Raw genomic sequence first — 20,229 nt, 5'->3', positions numbered from 1 at the left:
AAAAGGATGAAGAATCCATATAGTTCGGATAATGAGTTGCAGTTGGATGGGCAGCCCATTCAGTTAGTCTATTGGTCCTTATGTGATGGACAAATGTTGCAGGCAGACAAAAAAAGCTGGCTCCAGAATTATATACAAGGCAGTGCTTGGGTTCATTTTCTTTGGGGAAATAGTTCATAGCAACTTGAATGATTCTAAGCTGTTTCTTGCCACCAAAGCCACCAATCTTTACCTGGTGATGTTGCATGACAATGAATTATTAAACACAATGATATCAAGTGAATCAGAATTGTAGGTGATCTCTGCCACCTAAAGGGCACTAGAAATATCCATGGTGAGTGTCAGAGTATTACCTGTGATCATTTGCACATAAGAATAAACATGATCAGGGTATGCTCAGAAGGACAGATTAGTTAGATACAGGGCAAGAGTGAGGGATAGTAGAGTTTAAGCACCCTATTGCTAACAATGAAATATTTCAAGAGCTAGAGCAAGGTATCTAGTGTGTTGAATTGATCTTCTCTGCAGAATTAAGTGGAAGACATCAGTAAAATCACTTTGGGATATGGTTTTGCATCAGTGAAAGGAGTATTCTCATATCTGCAAAAGTATAGGAGGAAGATAAAGGGAGTTACTATTCAATATTCTTTCTTTTAAAAATAGATATTTAGATATATAAGAGTAGAGAGTCTCCAGAGTCCCCCAAAAATTAACTACAGGGAAAAAATTGTTGGTGTTATGATAAAACATTTTCACTACAAAGTTTCCTCTTGAGTACTGCCAGTCCTAAAAAAATTAACTTTTTGAAATCACTCAGAAATGTATCTTCAGGTTTTGCTGTGTCTCTAATACAGCAGGATGATATGAAATAAATAGAAAGCAGTAGCCCTTCCCATAAGGAGGTGATAATTTAGTTGGGAAGATAAACAGAATTTAGACTTATTTACAAAATAGTTTTTCAGTAACTGACAGGTAATGTAGTCTATAACCTGAGTAGCAGAGACTTGAGTCTGAGAGAATAAAGGCCAGATGAGAATGGATGAGGGCTTTGAAAGCTAGGCTGAAGGAGGTTTATAGATGAGAGATGGACAGTAAGAAAAAGTCTTCTATGTATTGATCTTTTCCACAAGGTAGAACTGGTTTAAAAAGGAAAACTGTTTAAGCATGTGACTCTCTTAAGCAGCCTGGCATATTGAATAAAATGCTTCACTCACAGGAAGATCTGGGTTTGAATTACTGATGACAAATCATTTACCCTCCATGAGTCTTAGTTTCTTTATCTGTAAAATGGACCTGTAGTACCAAATTCACAGAGTATTTGTGAAACTCCACTGAGAGAATTTGTGTTAGTCACTCTGCCAACTTCAAACTGCTGTGGGAAAGCCTTTCGTGATGATGATTATCCCATTCAGACTTTTTTTTTTTTTGATGGTGTCCAAATCAGTACAGGTCTGGGACAATGAATGTGTTGACCTACTATTTTTACATTTGATAATCTAAGGACCAGAACACAGGTGAAGAAAAGAACTGTTTTCTTTCTTTCTCTTTTTTTTTCAAATGCTTTATTAACTTCTGTTTTATATCATTCATTTCCACCAGATTTTGAGTTACAAATTTTTTCCCCATTTTTCCCCTACCCACCACCCCAAAATAGCAGTCCCACAGGATATCCCCTCCTCCAATCTGCTCTCTCCCATATCTTCTCCCATAGCTCCTTCGATTTTTCCAGTAGGGCATGGTGGATCTCTATGCCCCAATGTCTATATATCTTATTTCCCAATTACATGTAAAATAGCATTAATAATTGTATTTATGTATTTTTAAACATTTGATCTTAAAACTTTGAATTCCAGATTAATTCCCTTCTTCCCTCGTTGCCCACCCTTACTGGGAAGATAAGCAATTCAGGATAGGTTGTACATGTGTAGCTATGCAAAACATTACCATAGTAAGATATATTGTAAAAGACTGACTGTATTTCCCTTCCTCCTATCCCACCTCCCACTTGTTCTATTCTCTACTTTGATACTCTCCCTTTTCAAAAGTGGGTGCTTCCAATTTCCCTCCCCCCCTCAGCCTGCCCTCCCTTCCATCATTCCCCCTCTCATCCCCTTACCCCCTACTCTCTTGTAGGGTGAGATACCCTATTTAGTGTGTATGTCATTCCCTCCCTGAGCCGAATTCAATGATTATAAGGTTTTGCCTTTTTGCCTTCCTGTCTTTCCCTTCCATTGTAACCATTTTCCCTTGCCTCTTCTATGTGAAATAGTTTACCCCATTCTGTCTCTCCCCATCTCTTCTCATTATATTCCTCTCTCACCTTTTAATTTCACCTTTTAAGTATCATCCCTTCCTATTAAATTGGTCCTGTGCCTTCTATCTATGTATACTTGTAAACATACATGCACACATTCACATATGTATTCATATGCCCATATACCCTCCTATATAGACATATATACAAACACACACACACACACACACACACATATATATATATATATATTCCCTTCAACTATTTTCATACTGAGAAAAGTTTCATCAGTTACAATTACTGTTTTTCCATGTAGGAATGTAAATAGGTCAACTTGATAAGTTCCTTATGATTTCTTTTCCCTGTTTACCTTCTCAAGCTTCTCTTGCTTCTTGTATCTGAATGTCAAATTTTCTATTCAACTCTGGTTTTTTCATCAAAAATGCTTGAAAGTCCTCTATTCCACTGAATGACCATATTTTCCCCTGAAACATGATACTCAGTTTTGCTGGGTAAGTGATCCTTGGTTTTAATCCTAGCTCCTTTGACCTCCAGAATATCATATTCCAAGCCCTTCGATCCCTCAATGTAGAAGCTGCCAGATCCTGTGTTATCCTGATTGTGTTTCCACAATATTCAAATTGTTTCTTCCTGGCTGCTTGTAATATTCTCTCCTTGATCTGGGAATTTTGGAACCTGGCTATAATATTCCTAGGAGTTTTCTTTTTGGCATCTTTTTCAGGAGGTGATCAGTGGATTCTTTCAACATCTATTTTGCCCTCTGGTTCTAAAACATCAGGGCAGTTTTCCTTGAGAATTTCTTTATGGATGATTTCTAGGTTCTTTCTTTGATCATGGCTTTCAGGTAGTCCGATAATTCTTAAATTACCTCTCCTGGATCTATTTTCCAGGTCATTGGTTTTTCCAGTAAGACATTTCACATTGCCTTCTATTCTTTCATTTGTTTGGATCTATTTAACAGCATCTTGATTTCTCATAAAGTCACTAGTTTCTATTTGCTCCAATCTAATTCAGAATTAATGATTGTCTTCAGTGAGCTTTTGAGATTCGTTTTCCATCTGGCAAATTTGGCTTTTTAAGGCATTCTTCTCATTGCTTTTTTGAGCCTCTTTTGCTATTTGAGTTAGTCTATTTTTTTAAGGTGTTATTTTCTTCAGTCAGGTTGTTGACTCTCATTTCATAATTTTCTTGCATCATTCTCATTTCTCTTCCCAATTTTTCCTCCACTTCTCTTATTTGCTTCTTAAGGTCTTCTATGGCCGGTAACCAACTCATATTTTTCTTGGAAGCTTTTAGTGCAGGAGTTCTGACTTCACTGTCTTCCTCCTATTCATTCCATGCTTTGATCCTTTTTGTCCCCTAAATAGGAGTCTAATGTTGGATTGCTTTGCTTGGTTTGCTTCCTTTGCCTGCTCATTTTGCCACTGAATTACTTGACTTTTGGGCTTTTTGCCACACTAGGACTCTGCCACCAGACAGGGGAGCTTTGTCCCTATTGCTGGGGTTTTCTCAGCTGCCAAAGGTATTAGTTGGGTGCCCTCTTTGAAGCCTCCACATGCTCTGGCAAGCTGGTCCACACCCCAGGACCTCCACCCTAGACTGCAGTCCAGATCCAAGCACTCTATAGGCCAGGAGCTGAAGCTGCCACGTGGCGGCAGCTGTGCTGCAGCCCTCAGCGGCTTCTCCCTCCAGGGGATAAAGGCCGACACACTCCCCACTACTGGATTCCAAAGTCCACAATGCACTGACCTCTCACTTTGTCCTTCACATCTATGTGTTGATAATTCTGGAAACAGCCACAGCTGCTAATGATCTCAAGTCCCTCCAGCTGGTGGCTGGTCAGGCCTGCCCTGGGGCTAAAACCTTGGGGCTGGGCTTGGCTCCCAGAGCGCTGTGCTGGCCAATTCCTGCCGCCCTGCCGGGCTGTTCTTAGCAGGAGGTTAGCTTCTTTGTGTCATTTTGTGGGTTCTGTAGCTCCAAAGTTTGTTCAGAGTCCCCTTTTACATGTATTTGGGGAGGTGGAAGCTGGAGTTCTATGGAAGTCCTGTTTCTACTTTGCCATCTTGACTACAACATTTTTTTTTAACTCTTTGGAGGGGGGGAATGCAGGGCAATTGGGGTTAAGTGACTTGCCCAAGGTCACACGGCTTGTAAGTGTTAAGTGTCTGAGGACAGATTTGAACCCACGTCCTGTGCTCTATTCACTGCACCACCTACCTGCCCCAAGAACTATTTTCTGTAATTGAATTCAAAGGGTTAGGCTGTCAGCTCCTCTACCTCCATGGGCTCCTCAGAGTATCCTCCATGCAGCTCTAAAAGCAAACAAGACAACGCAGATGATGTGTACCTCAACCAATACTCACATGATCCTGATCTCCTCCACTGGGACTCTCAACTTTGAAAGCTTTTTATTCCATGGATCTTAAAGATGATGAATATTTCGTATGGTGAAATTATTTGAAATGTTCTTCATTTCTATGGATCCATGTTCTATTTGTTTGGGTGATAATGGTTCATTTCTAGTAACATTTTGGAGGTTGAATTTGCAAAGCTCTTTTGAGATTTCTATTTGTAGTATTGAGATTGTTAGCTTCTTGTATATAACTCTAGTATCTAGGGCATGTCTTATAAGGTATTTGTTAGGTCCTATTCTGTTTTTTAAAGTTTAAAGTGCTATTATATGGCACAGTTTTTACTATTTCCCTTGCAAAATATATTAGTTGCTAAATCTGGGCTCCTTAAGGATAGTTAAGACCTTTTCCAATTTCCTGTTACCCCATTTGGGTTTGTTTTGGGTTTTTTAACAAAGATACCAAGAATGGTTTGCAATTTCCTTCTTCAGCTCATTTTACAGAGGAAGAAACAGAGGCAAATAGGGTTAAATGACTCACCCAGGGTCACATAGCTAGTGTCTGAGGCCAGATTTGAACTTAGGAAGATGAGTCTCCCTGACTCCAGACCTGGCACTCTGTACACTGTCTGTACACTATGGCACTACCCAGATTCCCCTTAAAGATAACCCATCTAATAATTTCTGGTGGTAATGACTTGGTCCTGAATTGCTTTTATAAGCCCCTCTGTTTCTGCAAATGAATGTTCACGACTTAGCTGTTTGTTTTGTGTTGTTTGTTGACACTGCTGTCTGAGTTCACATGGAAGTTCCCTATTAAGGACTTTTTGATTCCATTTCTTGGATCGTAACCTTTTCATAGGCTCCATTCATAGATAAATTACTTTTAATTCCATTCTATGAAGTCAGTAAGATATATGTAACTGTCATCAGCTTTTCCTGTTTTTCAGAGAATTGATATCTTCTTGTTCCAAAAGTATTTCTGAGGGTTTTTTCAATGATGATTCTGTTTCAGCCGCTAACAAAATTTGAGAAGACATCAGCAGTCAATGTAGAACGGTGACCTTACAGCACTCATGTACAAAATAAAAAGTCATAATCACCTCTAATTGCAGAGATCTCATTGACATTCCCACACCCCTGAGGATAGAGTAGAGACATAAAACTTTTAGTATTGGCACTGGCAGGTACTCAGGGAACTATGTGAAAGGAGCGTAGTTCCTAATATCACTCATTAAATTCATGCTCGCTACTGGGAGGAAAGAAGATTCTTGGATGAGCCTATCATTCTTTGGTTATAAGCTGTTTTCATTTGCCAACAATTCTAAATAACTGATTCTTGACTTTTATTTGACTGAGCTAAAGGAAAAGAAAAACAATTTCTGGTTGTTGATTGAGACAGGAGTGTAAAACAACAATTATTACTTTTATTAATGTTCTCATAATGTGGTCTGATATATAGAAGGACCTTTCTGTGGTAGAAAGTTTCTCATTGTCTCTTGCTTTTTTTTGTTTCTTTGTTTCTGTTGGAAGGGCAATTGGGATTAAGTGACTTGCCCAATGTCACATGGCTAGTAAGCCTTAAGTGTCTGGGACTATATTTGAACTCCCAGTCCTCCTGACTCCAGGACCTGTGCTCTATTCACTGCACCACCTAGCCACCCTTCATTGTCTCTTTCTATGATAGGTCGATAATCAGCTCATCGGCACCACCCAGCCCTTCATGCTTTTTGTCACCCCTTTGAGTAATGAGAATGAAGTCATTGAAATGGGTCCAGCTGTACAAGTCAATGCAGTCAAATTCCCTAGTAAGAGTTCCCTGACTAACATCTACAAGGTAAGCTGGTCGTGGGTCGGGTGTGATGTGTTTTGATGTTTTCTCTTAGAGCCAAGTCTCAAAAGCCATACAAACATTATGAATCAAAATGATATGGTGCTCTTAAATCATATGCAGCCTGTGTAAAAGGACCACTGCCTTGAAGCTCCTGAAGTTGTTAAATTACTTCTAAGGGTTGAGAAGAAACTAGATGGTAGTACAGTGTTTATGAGGGCTATCAGTTCAATTCCTCATGGTTTCCTCAGTAAAATACAGCTTTAGCTCTTGATCAGGCTCAGACATGATCCACATAGATTTAAAGATAGAACTACCTAGGCACCATTGCTGTCTATTCGAGAGACTAGAGGAGGGTAACAGTGGGATTGTCAGTCAGCCTGCAAGCATTTATGAAGTGCCTAATTAATATGTGCTGGGCATTGTTGAAGCACTGGAGGGATCCTTTTGTGCAAAGCCAGCTAACACTACCAGAAAGTCTAGACAAATTGGAGACCCCCATTGCTGGGGAATTGGAATAAAAGGTCGCATCCCATTCATCTGCTCTTATGTCAGCAGTACCTCCGGGACTGAGCCCACATGTGAGGCCTGAACCCACAGAGTCAGTGATGCTGACCCTAATGTTAGTTACCATCCATTTAAAGGCAGTGCTGTAAAGTCCCATCAACCATGATGCATCTGAAGCCTCAGCCCAAGTAATCAGACCCAGATGCCCTAGAAACTAGACAATCAGATGCTAAATTGTTTATTAAAAACCTGCAGTTTGGGGTTAATTGTAGCTAAGTAGAGAAGAGCCAGAAGCAATTTGGCAGCCTATCTCTGGTTATGAAATCATGTGAATAAAGAAACTGTGTCATGTCACTGGAGACTTATTAATGGTACAGATGGATGTCCCTTCTGTTATTCACGCTGTAAATCAAGATTTGTTTATCTCTAGCATCTGATGATCACTGCTCAGAGGTTCACAGTGCAAATTGAAGAGAAGCTCCTCCTTAAACTATTAAGTTTCTTCGGCTATGACCAAGCAGAATCAGGTAATGCCTAACGCTCTAATTAATGCCTCAGTGTTTATCTGAGAGTGGTATCCCTTTTTTGTTTCTCTTTGAAAATGAGAAATCTCTGGTGCCCTGGCCCCTCCCTTCTTACCTCTCATCCTAATCTCAAAAGCTTGTTATGACATGCCGTAACAAATGATTCGCTGACTAGCTTCTGAATATAGCAGAAGGCAACCCATTAGGGGACCACAGGCACACCCTGTGGCTAGATTATGGGAAGTAACTTTAATGTTACTTTTTTATGTCTCTATCCTGATTCCTCTAATCTAGGATAACAGAAATAATGTTAGTCATTTAGCAAACCACTTTGTTTATTAAACAGTGAGGTATAAAAATCAGAACCCTATGTATTTGTTTCCTTGGGCAATTCCTTTGGTCTTACTGAGAAAACCTTTGAATAGCCTCAATCCCTTAACTTCTAGCATCTATACCCTTGTGTTATAATGTAATTTTTACATTTTCTGGATGCTTTACTTTCTTTTCAGGGGAGAGGAGAGAGGTAAGATGTTTGTTGAGCCAAAACACCTACTAGAATAATAAAATATAGGAAATGGACATTTGTCCTTCTGAATTCCTTATTTGGGCTTTTCTCTTGGTTTTAAAAAGTCCTTGTAAAAGCAGAAAGACTTGCAGTTCATAAAAAAATTCAGCAATGGCCTTTCCTCAACTTAGAGCAGATATGGATCCTGGAGAAATGTTTTAGTGACTAGGGCTTAGTAGATTATATCTGGATTGGTTAGCGCAGTGCCCATTATATCACACGCATTTAATAAATACTTATTGACTTAAAAGAAAAACTTGTTCCAGGCATTGTGTGCATACTTACATGTATATGCACACACATGATATTGAGGAGCTATTTTTGCTCAGAACTGGGACATTAAATGTAATGAGGGTCAACAGCAGGGTTCCTGATTGTGTATAGAACTCTGCTGCTTTTTTTGTATTCATTGAGCCAATCACTTGAGGCCTTGCTTGCAGGTTATCTGTTCCTTTTTGGTTCCTTCATGTAGAATTTTACTTTTGGTTCAGCTAGATATGCTCTTCTTCTACGTTGTTGTCAGTAAGTTTCTTTGCAGGCTATGTATGTATACTGGGTCTAGGTTTTTTTTAGTTCTTTTGGATCACAACCTTCCCTTCACTGGAGCATCTTTGCTTCCCAGGGCTGCATCTGTCTTCTGTGCATTTCCAAAGAGGCCTCAACATCATTTGTATTAGTATTCTTCCCCTAATCCCCTTCATTCCTTAGTTAGAACTGATAACAGCCAGATGAGTCAGTTTGGCAGGTAAGCATTCTTTGGGCTCTTAAGTCTCACCTGGATCATTGTGAGAAGAGAGAAACCAAATAGGAATTAACTACTTGTGCCACTCTGGGCCTCAGTTTCCTTATGTATAAAACAAGACTTAGACTGGATGACCTTTAAGGTCCCTTCTAATTTTTATGTCATCAGCCATCACACTGGGGTTGTATGGGGTTTTCACAGAAGACTAGTGCCTCTGGTGTGAGGGTTTATCAAGCCCTTTTCAGAGATGCTGGTTCAACTTTGTTGTCCACCTGTCATCCAACTCATCTGTAGCTCCAAGAAGCTATAGCATGTGCAGAGGCAATATCCTGTTTTAAACTGTTTTAGCAGATGGGCTACTGGTAGACCTCAGACATTGTCAGTGAGTTAGGGAGATGTCTACCCTAAGCACGTGAAGACTTCCCCATCAGATGAGAACAGTTTGTTCCAATGGACCCCAAAGGCAGCTGAAACAGGTGCTGTGAAATGCCTAAAGCTTGGTCAGCCATCAAAGATGCCAAGGTCGTCTACTGTATCCCAGGCCATAACAAGTCATTCTGACTTTTGTCCTGCCAGTGGACTTCCGTGATTCTGGAAGAGAGAATGAGGCTGACAACTCTGTGCAACTCTGCCTCACTCAAATCCAATTAACATGAAAGATAAGGTGTCACCTTGTAATGTCATTAGTCCTCTTCGAAGATGAAAAACAAACAACAGGAACTATTCCAATCTGCATGGATGGTTTATGGGGCAAAGCTAACATCACTGCATTTATTACTTTTTCCCTCTTCTGGAGTTAAAGAAAATTTGCCTTCACTCTCCTGTTGAAACGAATGTATGCCTTTAGGAAGAAAGTGCCACTTGCAGCTCAAGTTCATCCTGTTTCTAAGTTTATTAGTGATATAGTAGGCTTCCTAGAATAGAAATTTTCTTTTTACTTTCTCTCATCTCACTCACTTTTTAAAAAATGCTTTATTAACTTCTAGTTTACATCATTCATTTCTGCAATATTTTGAGTTACAAATTTTTTCCCCATTTTTCCCCTACCCATCACCCCAAAATAGCGATCCCACTGGATATTCCCTCCTCCAATCTGCTCTCTCCCATATCTTCCCCTATACCCTCTCTGACTTTCTAGTAGGGCACAGTGGATGTCTATGCCTCAGTGCCTATATATCTTATTTCCTAGTTACATGTAAAATAATATTAATAATAGTGTGTGTATATATATATTTTTAAACATTTGATTTTAAAACTTTGAATTCCAGATTCATTCCCTTCCTCCCTTGTCACCCACCCTTACTGGGAAGATAAGCAATGCAATATAGGTTGTACATGTGTAGCTATGCAAAATATTTCCATAGTGGATATATTGTAAAAAAAATTATACTAATTATTTCCCTCCCTCCTATCCCACCTCCCACTTATTCTATTCTCTACTTTGATCCTCTCCCTTTTGAAAAGTGGGTGCTTCCAACTTCCCTCCCCCCCAGCCTGCCTTCCCTTCCATCATCTCCCCTCTTATCTCCTTCCCCCCTACTCTGCTGTAGGGTGAGATACCCTATTTAGTGTGTATGTCATTTCCTCTCTAAGCCAAATTCAATGAGAATAAGGTTGACCCATTCCCTTTTGCCTTCTTGTTCTTCCCCTCCATTGTAACCATTTTCCCTTGCCTCTTCTATATGAGATAGTTTGCCCCATTCTGTCATTCCCCATCTCTTCTCATTATATTCCTCTCTCACCTCTTAATTTCACCTTTTAAGTATCATTATCTCCTATTAAATTGGTCCTGTGCCCTCTATCTATGTATACCTATACACATATATACACACATTCACATATGTATTCATACACTCATATACCCTCCTCTACACACACACACACACACACACACACACACACACACACACATACACACACACATTCTATTCCCTTCAGCTATTCTCATACTGAGAAAAGTTTCATCAGTTAAAATCATTTTTTTATTATGTTTTTATTATATTTTAAAATAAGTTTTTCCTTGTAGGGACGTAAATAGTTCAACTTTGATGAATTCCTTAAGATTTCTTTTCCCTGTTTACCTTCTCATGCTTCTCTTGCTTCTTGTATCTGAATGTCAAATTTTCTATTCAATTCTGTTTTTTTCATCAAGAATGCTTGAAAGTCCTCTATTCCACTGAATGACCATATTTTCCCCTGAAACATGATACTCAATTTTGCTGGGTAGGTGATCCTTGTTTTTTTTTTTTTTTTTTAAGTAATTGGGGTTAAGTAACTTGCTCAAGGTTACACGGCCAGGTGTTTCTGGGTGGGTGCTAAGTGTCTGAGCCTGGATTCTATATCAGGTCATCCTGACTCTGGAGCCGGTGCTCTTACTCAGATCCTTGGTTTTAATCCCAGCTCCTTTGACCTCCAGAATATCATATTCCAAGCCCTTTGATCCCTCCGTGTAGAAGCTGCCAGATCCTGTGTTATCCTGATTGTGTTTCCACAATATTCAAATTGTTTCTTCCTGGCTGCTTGTAATATTTTCTCCTTTATCTGGGAATTCTGGAACCTGGCTATAGGAGTTTTTCTAGGAGTTTTCTTTTTTGGGATCTTTTTCAGGAGGTGATCAGTGGATTCTTTCAACCTCTATTTTGCCCTCTGGTTCTAAAACATCAGGGCAGTTTTCCTTGAGAATTTCTTTATGGATGATTTCTTGGTTTCTTTTTTTGTTCATGGCTTTCAGGTAGTCCAGTAATTTTTAAGTTATCTCTCCTGGATCTATTTTCCAGGTCAGTGGTTTTCCCAGTGATATATTTCACATTGCTTTCTATTTTTTCATTTGTTTGCATCTGTTTAATAGTATCTTGATTTCTCATAAAGTCACTAGCTTCCATTTGCTCCATCTTAATTCTGAAGGAATGATTGTCTTCAGTGAGCTTTTGAGATTCTTTGTTCCATCTAGCAAATTCAGCTTTTTAAGGCGTTCTCATTGTCATTTTGAGTCTCTTTTGCCATTTGAGTTAGTCTGGTTTTCAAGGTGTAATTTTCTTCAGTCAGGTTGTTGACTCTTATTTCATAATTTTCTTGCATTGTTCTCATTTCTCATCCCAATTTTTCCTCCACTTCTCTTATTTGGTTTTCAAAATCCTTTTTAAGGTCTTCTATGGCCTGTAACCAGATCATATTTTTCTTGGAAGCTTTTGGTGCAGGAGTTCTGACTTCACTGTCTTCCTCCTGTTCCATGCTTTGATTATTTTTGTCCCCAAAGTAGGAGTGTAAAGTTAGGTTGTTCTGTTTGCTTTGCTTCCCTCGTTTGCTCATGTTGCCACTCAATTACTTGAATTTTGAACTTTTTGCCACATTAGGACTCTGCTACCAGACAAGGGAGCTTTGTCCCTATTGCTGCCAAAGGTATTAGTTGGGTGCCCTCTCTGAAGCCTCCACATGCTCTGGCAAGCTGGTCACATGCATACCCCAGGATCTCCACCCTAGAGAGCAATCTAGATCCAAGCAGTTAAAGCAAGAGTGATTACCCCTCAGACTGGTTGCTTTGTCTCCCTACAATCTGCAGACCAGGAGCTCTGAAGCAGCCATAAGGCATTGGCTGCATGGCTGCAGCGCCACAGCCGCTTTTCGCCCCGGGGGCAAAGCCCAACCGCACTCCCGAACTACTGGATTCCAAAATCAACACTTCACTCACTTTGTCCTTAGCATCTGTGGGTTGATAATTCTGGAAACCACCACAGCTGCTGGTGATCTGAAGTCCCTCCAACTGGTAGCTGGTCAGGCCTGCCCTGAGGCTAAAACCTCCAGTTCGTGTGGGGCTGGGCCAGGCTCCCATAGTGCTGTGCTGGCTGCTCCCTGCTGGCCTGCCAGGCTGTCCTCAGAGGGAGGTTAGCTTCTCTGTGTCATTTTGTGGGCTCTGTAGCTGCAATGTTTGTTCAGAGTCGCCTTTTACATGAATTGGAGGTGGTGGAAGCTGGAGCCCCATGGAAGTCCTGTTTCTGCTCAGCCATCTTGGCTCTGCCCCCCTCACTCCCTTTTTAATGCCTGACAATGCAGCTTCCAATGTCATTCCACCCAAGTTACCATGGATCTCTTACTTGTAAAATCCGGGGGCCTTTTTTCAATGACCATTCTCTTCAGCCTCTGTGCAGGCTTTTACAGTATTGATCATCCTCTTCCCCTTGATGCTCTTTTCTCTCTAGTTTTTGGGATATCCTGTCTCCAGGTTTTCCTCTTAATTGCCAGACTGCTCCTTCTCAGTGTCCTTTGTTGGATCTTCTTCCAGGTCATGCCCTCTAACCATAGATGTTCCACTGATCTCTGTTCTGTGCCCTTTTCTCTTCTCCTTCTGTACTGCTTCATTTGGTGATATCATCAGTTCCCTTGGATTTGATTGCCATCTCTATGCTGATAATTCTCCAATCTACCTATCCTTCCCTAACCTCTCTGCTGACCTCCAATCTTGCATCTGCAACTGCCTTTCAGACATCTTGACCTAAATGTCCAGTAGACATCTTAAAAACAACATGTCCAGAATCGGACCTATTCTTTCTACTTAAAGCCTTCTACTCTCCTAACTCCTTTATTCTGTTGAGGGCAACACCATCCTCCCAGTCCCTCAGACTCAAAACCTAGGGATCATCCTTGACTCTTCACTAGCTCTCATTTTGAATATGCAACCTATTGCCAAAGGCTTTGATTTCACCTTTGCAACCTTGTCAAACATGCTCCCTTCTCTCCTCTGATAGTGCCTCCATCCTGGAGCTAGTCCTTATCGACTCTCATTTGGACTATTGCTATAGCTGCTGGTGGGTCTGCCTGCCTCGAGGCTCTCCCCATAGCAATCCATCCTACGTTTAGCAACCAAAGTAATTTTCCTAAAGAGCAGGTCTGACCGTGTTCCCCCCCCACTCAGTAACCTCCATTAGCTCCCTGTTGCCCCCAGAACAAAAGACAAAATCCTCTGCTTGGTGTTCAGAGTCCTTTATAACGTATCTTTCTGCTCCTCACCCCTTTCCATTTTAGTCTTCCTACACCTTACATCCCTTCTTGTATTCTTTGATCCAGTGATATCGGCCTCTTTACTGTTCCCTAAATAAGACACTCCATTTTCCAGCTCCAGGCATTGTCAGTTCTTCTCTGTCTACCATGCCTGAAATGGGCTTCTTCTTCATCTCTGCCTTCTGGCTTCCCTGAAGTATCAACTGAAACCTCATCTACAAGGTAGCCTTTCCCAACCCCTCTTAGCTCTAGCACCATTCTTCTTTTATTCATTTCTTATTTATCCCATCTATAGCTTGTTTGGATATGTTTGTTTGCATATTGTCTCCCTCGTTAGATTGTAACCTCCTTGAGGGCAGGGACTATCTTTTTGTATCCCTAGCACTTAGCACAGTGCCTGGCACACAGTAGGTACTTAATAAATGTTTGTTGACTTACTAGGAGAAGCCTGCTAGATTATCTCATTAATGAGATCCTTCCCCATCATATATAAATGTTCTATTTTGTGGAATAAACTTAACAGATTTGGGTTAATGAAAAGATGATAGTTTAGACAGCTTGCCAGTGAGGCCAGAGAGTGGCCCCTAGTTATCCTTATCAGTTTTTTTCAAAGCCAGTAACTGCCAAAAGTATAAAGTCCCATCTTAGGAGACTGAGCACAATAGGGCATCATAGGGTATAGGTGCATAGTGCAATGATGGTATCTAGAATTTCATGCTTGTTGCTTTAGTTAGGTTTGAAGTTTCTTTTTTTTCTTTTTTTTTGAGGGCAGTTGGGGTTAAGTGACTTGCCCAAGGTCACATAGCAGTTTTTTGTGTTAAGTGTCTGAGGTCGGATTTGAACTAAGCTTCTCCCTACTCTAGGGCCAGTGCCCTATTCACTGCGCCACCTAGCCACCCCTAAGTTCCCTTTTTTAAATAGATTATTTTTTTTCCCCCAGTAAATTTGAGTATGTTTGTCTGAATACCATCTCAGTAGGTTCTAACTATGCTTCTGCTCTGCTTTTTCTTCCAGAGGTCGAAAAATATGATGAAAATCTCCATGAAAAGAATATTGAACAAGATGGGACAGCAAACCGATACTACTTTGAAAATCTCAAAATCAGCCTACCTCAGATCAAACTGAGTGTATTCACCTCCAACAAACTGCCTTTAGATCTGAAGGTAAGCTAGTGTCCAAAAGGTAACTTTGGATGAGTCTCAAAGTAGACTTTTCCAGGGGGAACCATGTATATTAACTTTCTGCTTTGTCTTCTTAGCATCTGCTTTTCTAGAAAATATTTGTAGTCTTTCTTATGGGGAGTTGGTCCCCTAATGTCATTTCAGTAGACTTCTTGTCCATACAGTAGCTACATCAGGAGGCAAACAAGGCACCATCTTTGTTTTTTTCATTATCATCAAAAAGCATTTTTTTCTAGGAACTTCTTCATGTCAGTCAGTAAATGTATAACTTTGGCTCTTGCCCTTAGGAGCATGTAGAATCACAATTTTAAAACCCGAAGGGACATTGGAAATTATTTAACCTGTGCTTCATTTTACAGATGAAGGGACTGAGGCCCAGAGAGGTACAATGTCTTGTCTGAGTTCACACAGAGAGTTTGTGCTAAAGTGTGAACTAAAAATCTATCTTGCCTTGTCCTCTTCCCTGGGCAGCACATTGCCTTCCCAGGCAGAAGTCTTTGGGTGTGCGCTTAGCAGTGTTCCCAGTTCTGGAGGACCCAAACCAGTGAAGCCATTAGTGCTTATCCTCTCCATCTGAGGAGGCGTGGTGCCTCTGAAGACTTTCTGCACTGCTTCTTAGTCTGGTTTATTCCACTTTTCCCATGGATGCTTCTACTGAACGTGGAAGTGGGGGAAAACCATGGGAAAACCACTATCTTGCTAACATCCACAAGTATGTACTTGACTTGTGTAACCTTTCAGAATGAGTTTGCTTGATAAAGTGTATTTTCCCCCCAGAACTCTCGGCATTCTCCCAGCAAACTGATGTCAGGCATTTCCTGGTTTTTTTTTTGAACCTCTTAATAGGAAACTCAGATACTTATCCCAGCAGAAAATTTTTCCTCAAGATTGCTAATGCATTATAATTTTATATATAAATGTTAAAAATGTATACAATAGATAGGAAATCACTGATTTAAGTAAAATGTCCCATCCAGGCACTAAGCCATACTGAAAGAATATTTTTAAGGTACTTTTCCCATTCATTGGTAAACATATTAAATGGGATGATCATATGATGAAGTGTGTGTGTGTGTGTGTGTGTGTGTGTGTGTGTGTGTGTGTGTGGAGGAAGGGGGCTAAACACTGAGTAAAGTGAGATTTAGAATTCAAGTAATCTAAAAGGCTCCACTGCACTGGGTCTTAGTTTTTGCTTCTCAGGACTAATAAAATGACCTCATTTCATTCTGAGATTTTGAACATGGTAACATCATTTTGTTAGGATTTCCTAAGAAGGTAATGTGCTCATTATAGATGAATATGTAATGGCTAAAAGATGTACTTTGTAATAGCCTTAGGAAAATCTCATCCTATCCTTGAAGAGGAATCATGATAGTCTCCCAAAAGTTAATCATGACTTTGGTGTGATTATTTAATCTGATTCCACTATTCTAGGCCAGAATAGGCTTGTTGTCAACCACAGAGAGGAGACCTCCATAGATTTACACTACCAGTGCGTTTATTCTTTTATTACATAGTATATATCTCCTGAAGAACTCAAAGTACTCTCACATTTGTTCTTTCCTTTGATTCCCATTTCACAGAAGGAGAAACTGAGACCTGGAGAGTCACGGGACTTAACCTAAGTTCCCAAAATTAGGCCATGTCATTGTTATTCTTGGAACCTAAAGTTGTTAATACTTTCCATTAATTTATGCTGCTATTGAAAAGCCCAAAGAAGTTCAGGGCTCTTTAAAGGTTTTCACAGATATTGAAAATGGAAGGTGTTTCCCAACTTATAAAAGCTTATAACAGGCTTTTCTCCATTCTGAGGAGTTACAAAAGAAGAGTTTTAATTGAGCAATGTAGTTTGGAAGAAAATCCAGTTTTAAATAGTTGGTGAGAAGGAGGGGGTAAGGGGAAATTTTAAACAAAGACACTATTTAAAAAGCTCAGAAGTGTCTTCTCAAAGGCTTGAAATAATTTGTTGGAAAATTTCAGACCCTTAACTTTTTTTCTTCCCTTCCCTAAATAAAAACCAGATTTTTCACCAAAAAAAGTTCCAGCATTGTTAATTGTATTTCAGAGAGAGCAAGAGAGGGAAATATCCTTGCAGTTTTAAACACTGTCCCAAGAGGGAAATGGGCAAATACCCCATTTCACATAAACAGTCACTATGTACCATAAATAAACCTTTAAAGAATGAATTCCAGACAGTTTTGTTTAGCACAGAATAAACTAAGAAGGGAAAGGAGGTGGCCCAGCTCAAGATCTAAAATCTTATGGCATACTGGGCAGGTATTTTTCCTCTGTAAGTCTTCTATAAGCATTCATTTCTGGGGAGGTAGGACTACAGCAGACAGCTTCTTATTTTTATTAGAAACCTGTATGCACAGAGCTGCTTTCTCTTAACATCCAGCATTTTATAACAGGAAACCGCCTGCTACTTGTTTAAATAAGCATCAGGTTTGTATACTACTGGATTTGATTAGTCACTGGTTACTGCATAAAAAGGCCCTGTTTAGCCATCTCTCTCCCCATCACTCATGCACTGGAATTGGCCAGGGATGTAATTTGAGTGACCTCTAGGTGGCAGACTAATTCATGCCAGTGAGATGCATCCTAGCACCTTTAAACGTGTGGCCCAGAGTCAGTGAAGACGGGAGAAGACCACAGTGCCAGATTATGCCTTTGAGTTGGCCAAAGAGTGTTGGTAGTTTTATAAATAGTGAATACATGTTTTGATGGTCTAAGAATTTTTACAGTTCCATAGAAGTACTGGAGTGTTTGGATAAATCTTTACTGTATACATTTCGTCTTCCAGTGTTTGGTTTGAGGAAGTCAGAGTAAATAAGTTTCATGTTTTGGCCTGTTGTTCTTTATCTCACTTCCTGTCCTATGATAAAGAATAATTCCCTAAGAATCATAGAAAATAGAATTGGCATTACTTGAAGACCTATTTCTTCTAGCTGCCTTATATAACGTTGAGCCAGAAAATAAGTTTCAGTTTTTCACACTACCAAATGAAGAAAATCAGACCTCTCCTTCATCTGCATTTGTGATTGGTGATGTTAATTGTGATCATGTATGAGGGCCTTTTAGGGTCTGTAGAGGAAAAGTGCTCTGTAAATTAGGGTGTCAGTGAGGACTTCAGGACAAAAAAGTGTTTGACTGTTGCCACAATTTAAAAATTTTGTTATTACAAAACTGCCCATCATGTTTATGGCTTTGTAGAGTTAGATAACTGTCAGAAGCCAAAGTGCCACTCTATGTTTCTTAATGCAGAGGATTCTGTGTGCCCAGTGATTGCTTTGGAATCAGCTGTGGCATTTTTTTTTCTTTTTTGGAGGGGGAAAGCAGGGCAATTGGGATTAAGTGACTTGCTCAAGGTCACATGGCTAGTAAGTGTTAAGCATTTGAGGCCAGATTTGAACTCAGGTCCTCCTGACTCCATGGCCGGTACTCTATTCACTACATCACCTAGCCACCCCAGCCGTGGCATTTCTAAGGACTTCTGGAGTTGTTACAAGCAGAAATTGTTCTCCTTCCCTTCTTCTGTCATTCTGTTTACTCTGTCTTTCAGTTCCCCACAGTCATCCTCACCTGCTCACTCTGCCTTCCCTGCACATAACCAGGCCCTCCACACAACTTACTGTTTCTGTCTCCAGGTCTCTGGAGTTCTTTCCCTTGAATTCATGCCCTGGTCTCCTCTCATGAGCTATTGCTAGAGCCTCCTTGTTGGTCTCTGTCCCCTAAGCTCTTCCCCTTTCCAATCCGTGCTCAGCACGTCTTGAAAGTGATAGTCTTAAAGTGTGTGTCTAATTATGATACTACCCTAGTTAAAAAGTTGCCATGGTTTCCCTAAGGATGCAGTGTAAAACTCCTCTGTGCAGTGTTTAAAGCTTTCACAGACTGGATCCTGCCTAGCTTCCCAGGTTTATTGTACACAAGGAAGTATCGTCTGCCATTCTGTGTTCCTGTGACATCTCCCACCATGTAGGCTTCTGTCCATGGTTGGGATACAGTCTCCTCATCTCCCTCGCTTTTCTTCAAGCTCAATTTAGGCACCAGGAGGCATTTGTACTATCTTCCCAGCTCTTTAGGCCTCTCCTCCAAAATTTACTTTGTATTTACTTTGTATCAGGCTTTCTAGTATTTTCTTCAATATAATGTAAGCTGCTTATTTCATTTTGGTTTCTCTGTCTCTAGTGCTTGGCAGAGTATCTGGTTCAGTGCCTAGTATGTTCTTTTTGATTGTTTAAAGAAAAATCCTGCTCAAGTAGCCCCTCTACTCTGGTAGACTTTTCCTTTTCTTTCTATTTTTTGGTAATTTTTAAAAATTTCAAACTTAAACGCAAAATGAGAAAAGAAAAAAAATGTCCATGTACACAGCAGAGCATAAGAGAAAATTCAAGATAAAACAATAAATTCTGGTAGATTTTTGGAACAAGGAGATGTGGAGAGCTGCATTGGAGGACTAGGGAGGTATGCTATTGTCCTGGGCCATGGAGCCAGGGAGTGGCAGATAACTTCCTGAGACTGGTCTGACCTGTAGACTACTACACATTTCTGATCTGGACACAAGTGGTAATGACATAAAGAATCTAGAAAGAATTTCCAAGATTTCAGTCTTAGACAATAAACTGAAGACTTTAGGGACAATAGGGAATGACAGGTACTGAATGTTGCATAAGCTACCTGATATTATATAGTTTGGTCTTATTTAACTCTTTATGGCAAGGGAAGGCTTCTGTTGGGGTGAATGGAAATTAGGAAATGGCTGTGGGGTCAAAAGGAAGAGGCATTTGCAAATCTAAAAGGTACAAAATAATAAATAGGTAGAGGCTATCAGCTAATTTTTTTCAAGGGAAGTCAATTAGCAAGCATTTATTAAATGCTTTCTATGTACCAGGCATCACACTAAACTGTGAGGACACAAAGAAAGACAAATAGTTGCCCCAAAGTGATAGGAAGTTTTCAGGAATGAATTTATGGGGATCCAAGGAGAAACATTTCAGAGAGAAAGCAAAAGATGAAGCTAACAAAAAGGACAGGTCTTTACATGCATGAAGTGTTTGACATGCTTGTACTGAGTACATATGGACAATGGAATCAGGGAATTAGATCAAAGGATGCATATAAATTTGTGGCACGGCTCTGTAAGAATACCCCTCAGGGCCAGCCAAGCTTGGTGAGGGACCCTAAGGCCAAAAACCACAAGGTTTTGTCTTGGCTTTTTTGCTACAGGGAGTATAGAGGACATACTAGAAATTAGAACTT

General features: G+C 40.1%; 1 protein-coding gene across 2 annotated transcripts in view; it reads left to right on the top strand.

The window, feature by feature from the left end:
* The window catches only part of VPS13D (vacuolar protein sorting 13 homolog D), a 361,069-nt gene that overhangs the window by 189,998 nt on the left and 150,842 nt on the right, over positions 1 to 20,229 (top strand). For both annotated transcript variants that reach the window (XM_069078269.1, XM_069078268.1), the window contains 3 exons: positions 6,313 to 6,462; positions 7,394 to 7,490; positions 14,804 to 14,952. In XM_069078269.1, coding sequence (XP_068934370.1) covers positions 6,313 to 6,462; positions 7,394 to 7,490; positions 14,804 to 14,952 — 396 coding nt within the window. The remainder of the gene's footprint in view (positions 1 to 6,312; positions 6,463 to 7,393; positions 7,491 to 14,803; positions 14,953 to 20,229) is intronic.

The sequence above is a fragment of the Petaurus breviceps genome, unplaced genomic scaffold, assembly GCF_028583685.1.
Source record: "Petaurus breviceps papuanus isolate PSGF00001 unplaced genomic scaffold, PetGlider_PUasm1.0 91041, whole genome shotgun sequence".
In the NCBI taxonomy this organism is placed as follows: Eukaryota; Metazoa; Chordata; class Mammalia; order Diprotodontia; family Petauridae; genus Petaurus; species Petaurus breviceps.
Note: the sequence above shows the minus strand (reverse complement) of the source record. Positions and strands in the feature narration are given on the sequence as shown.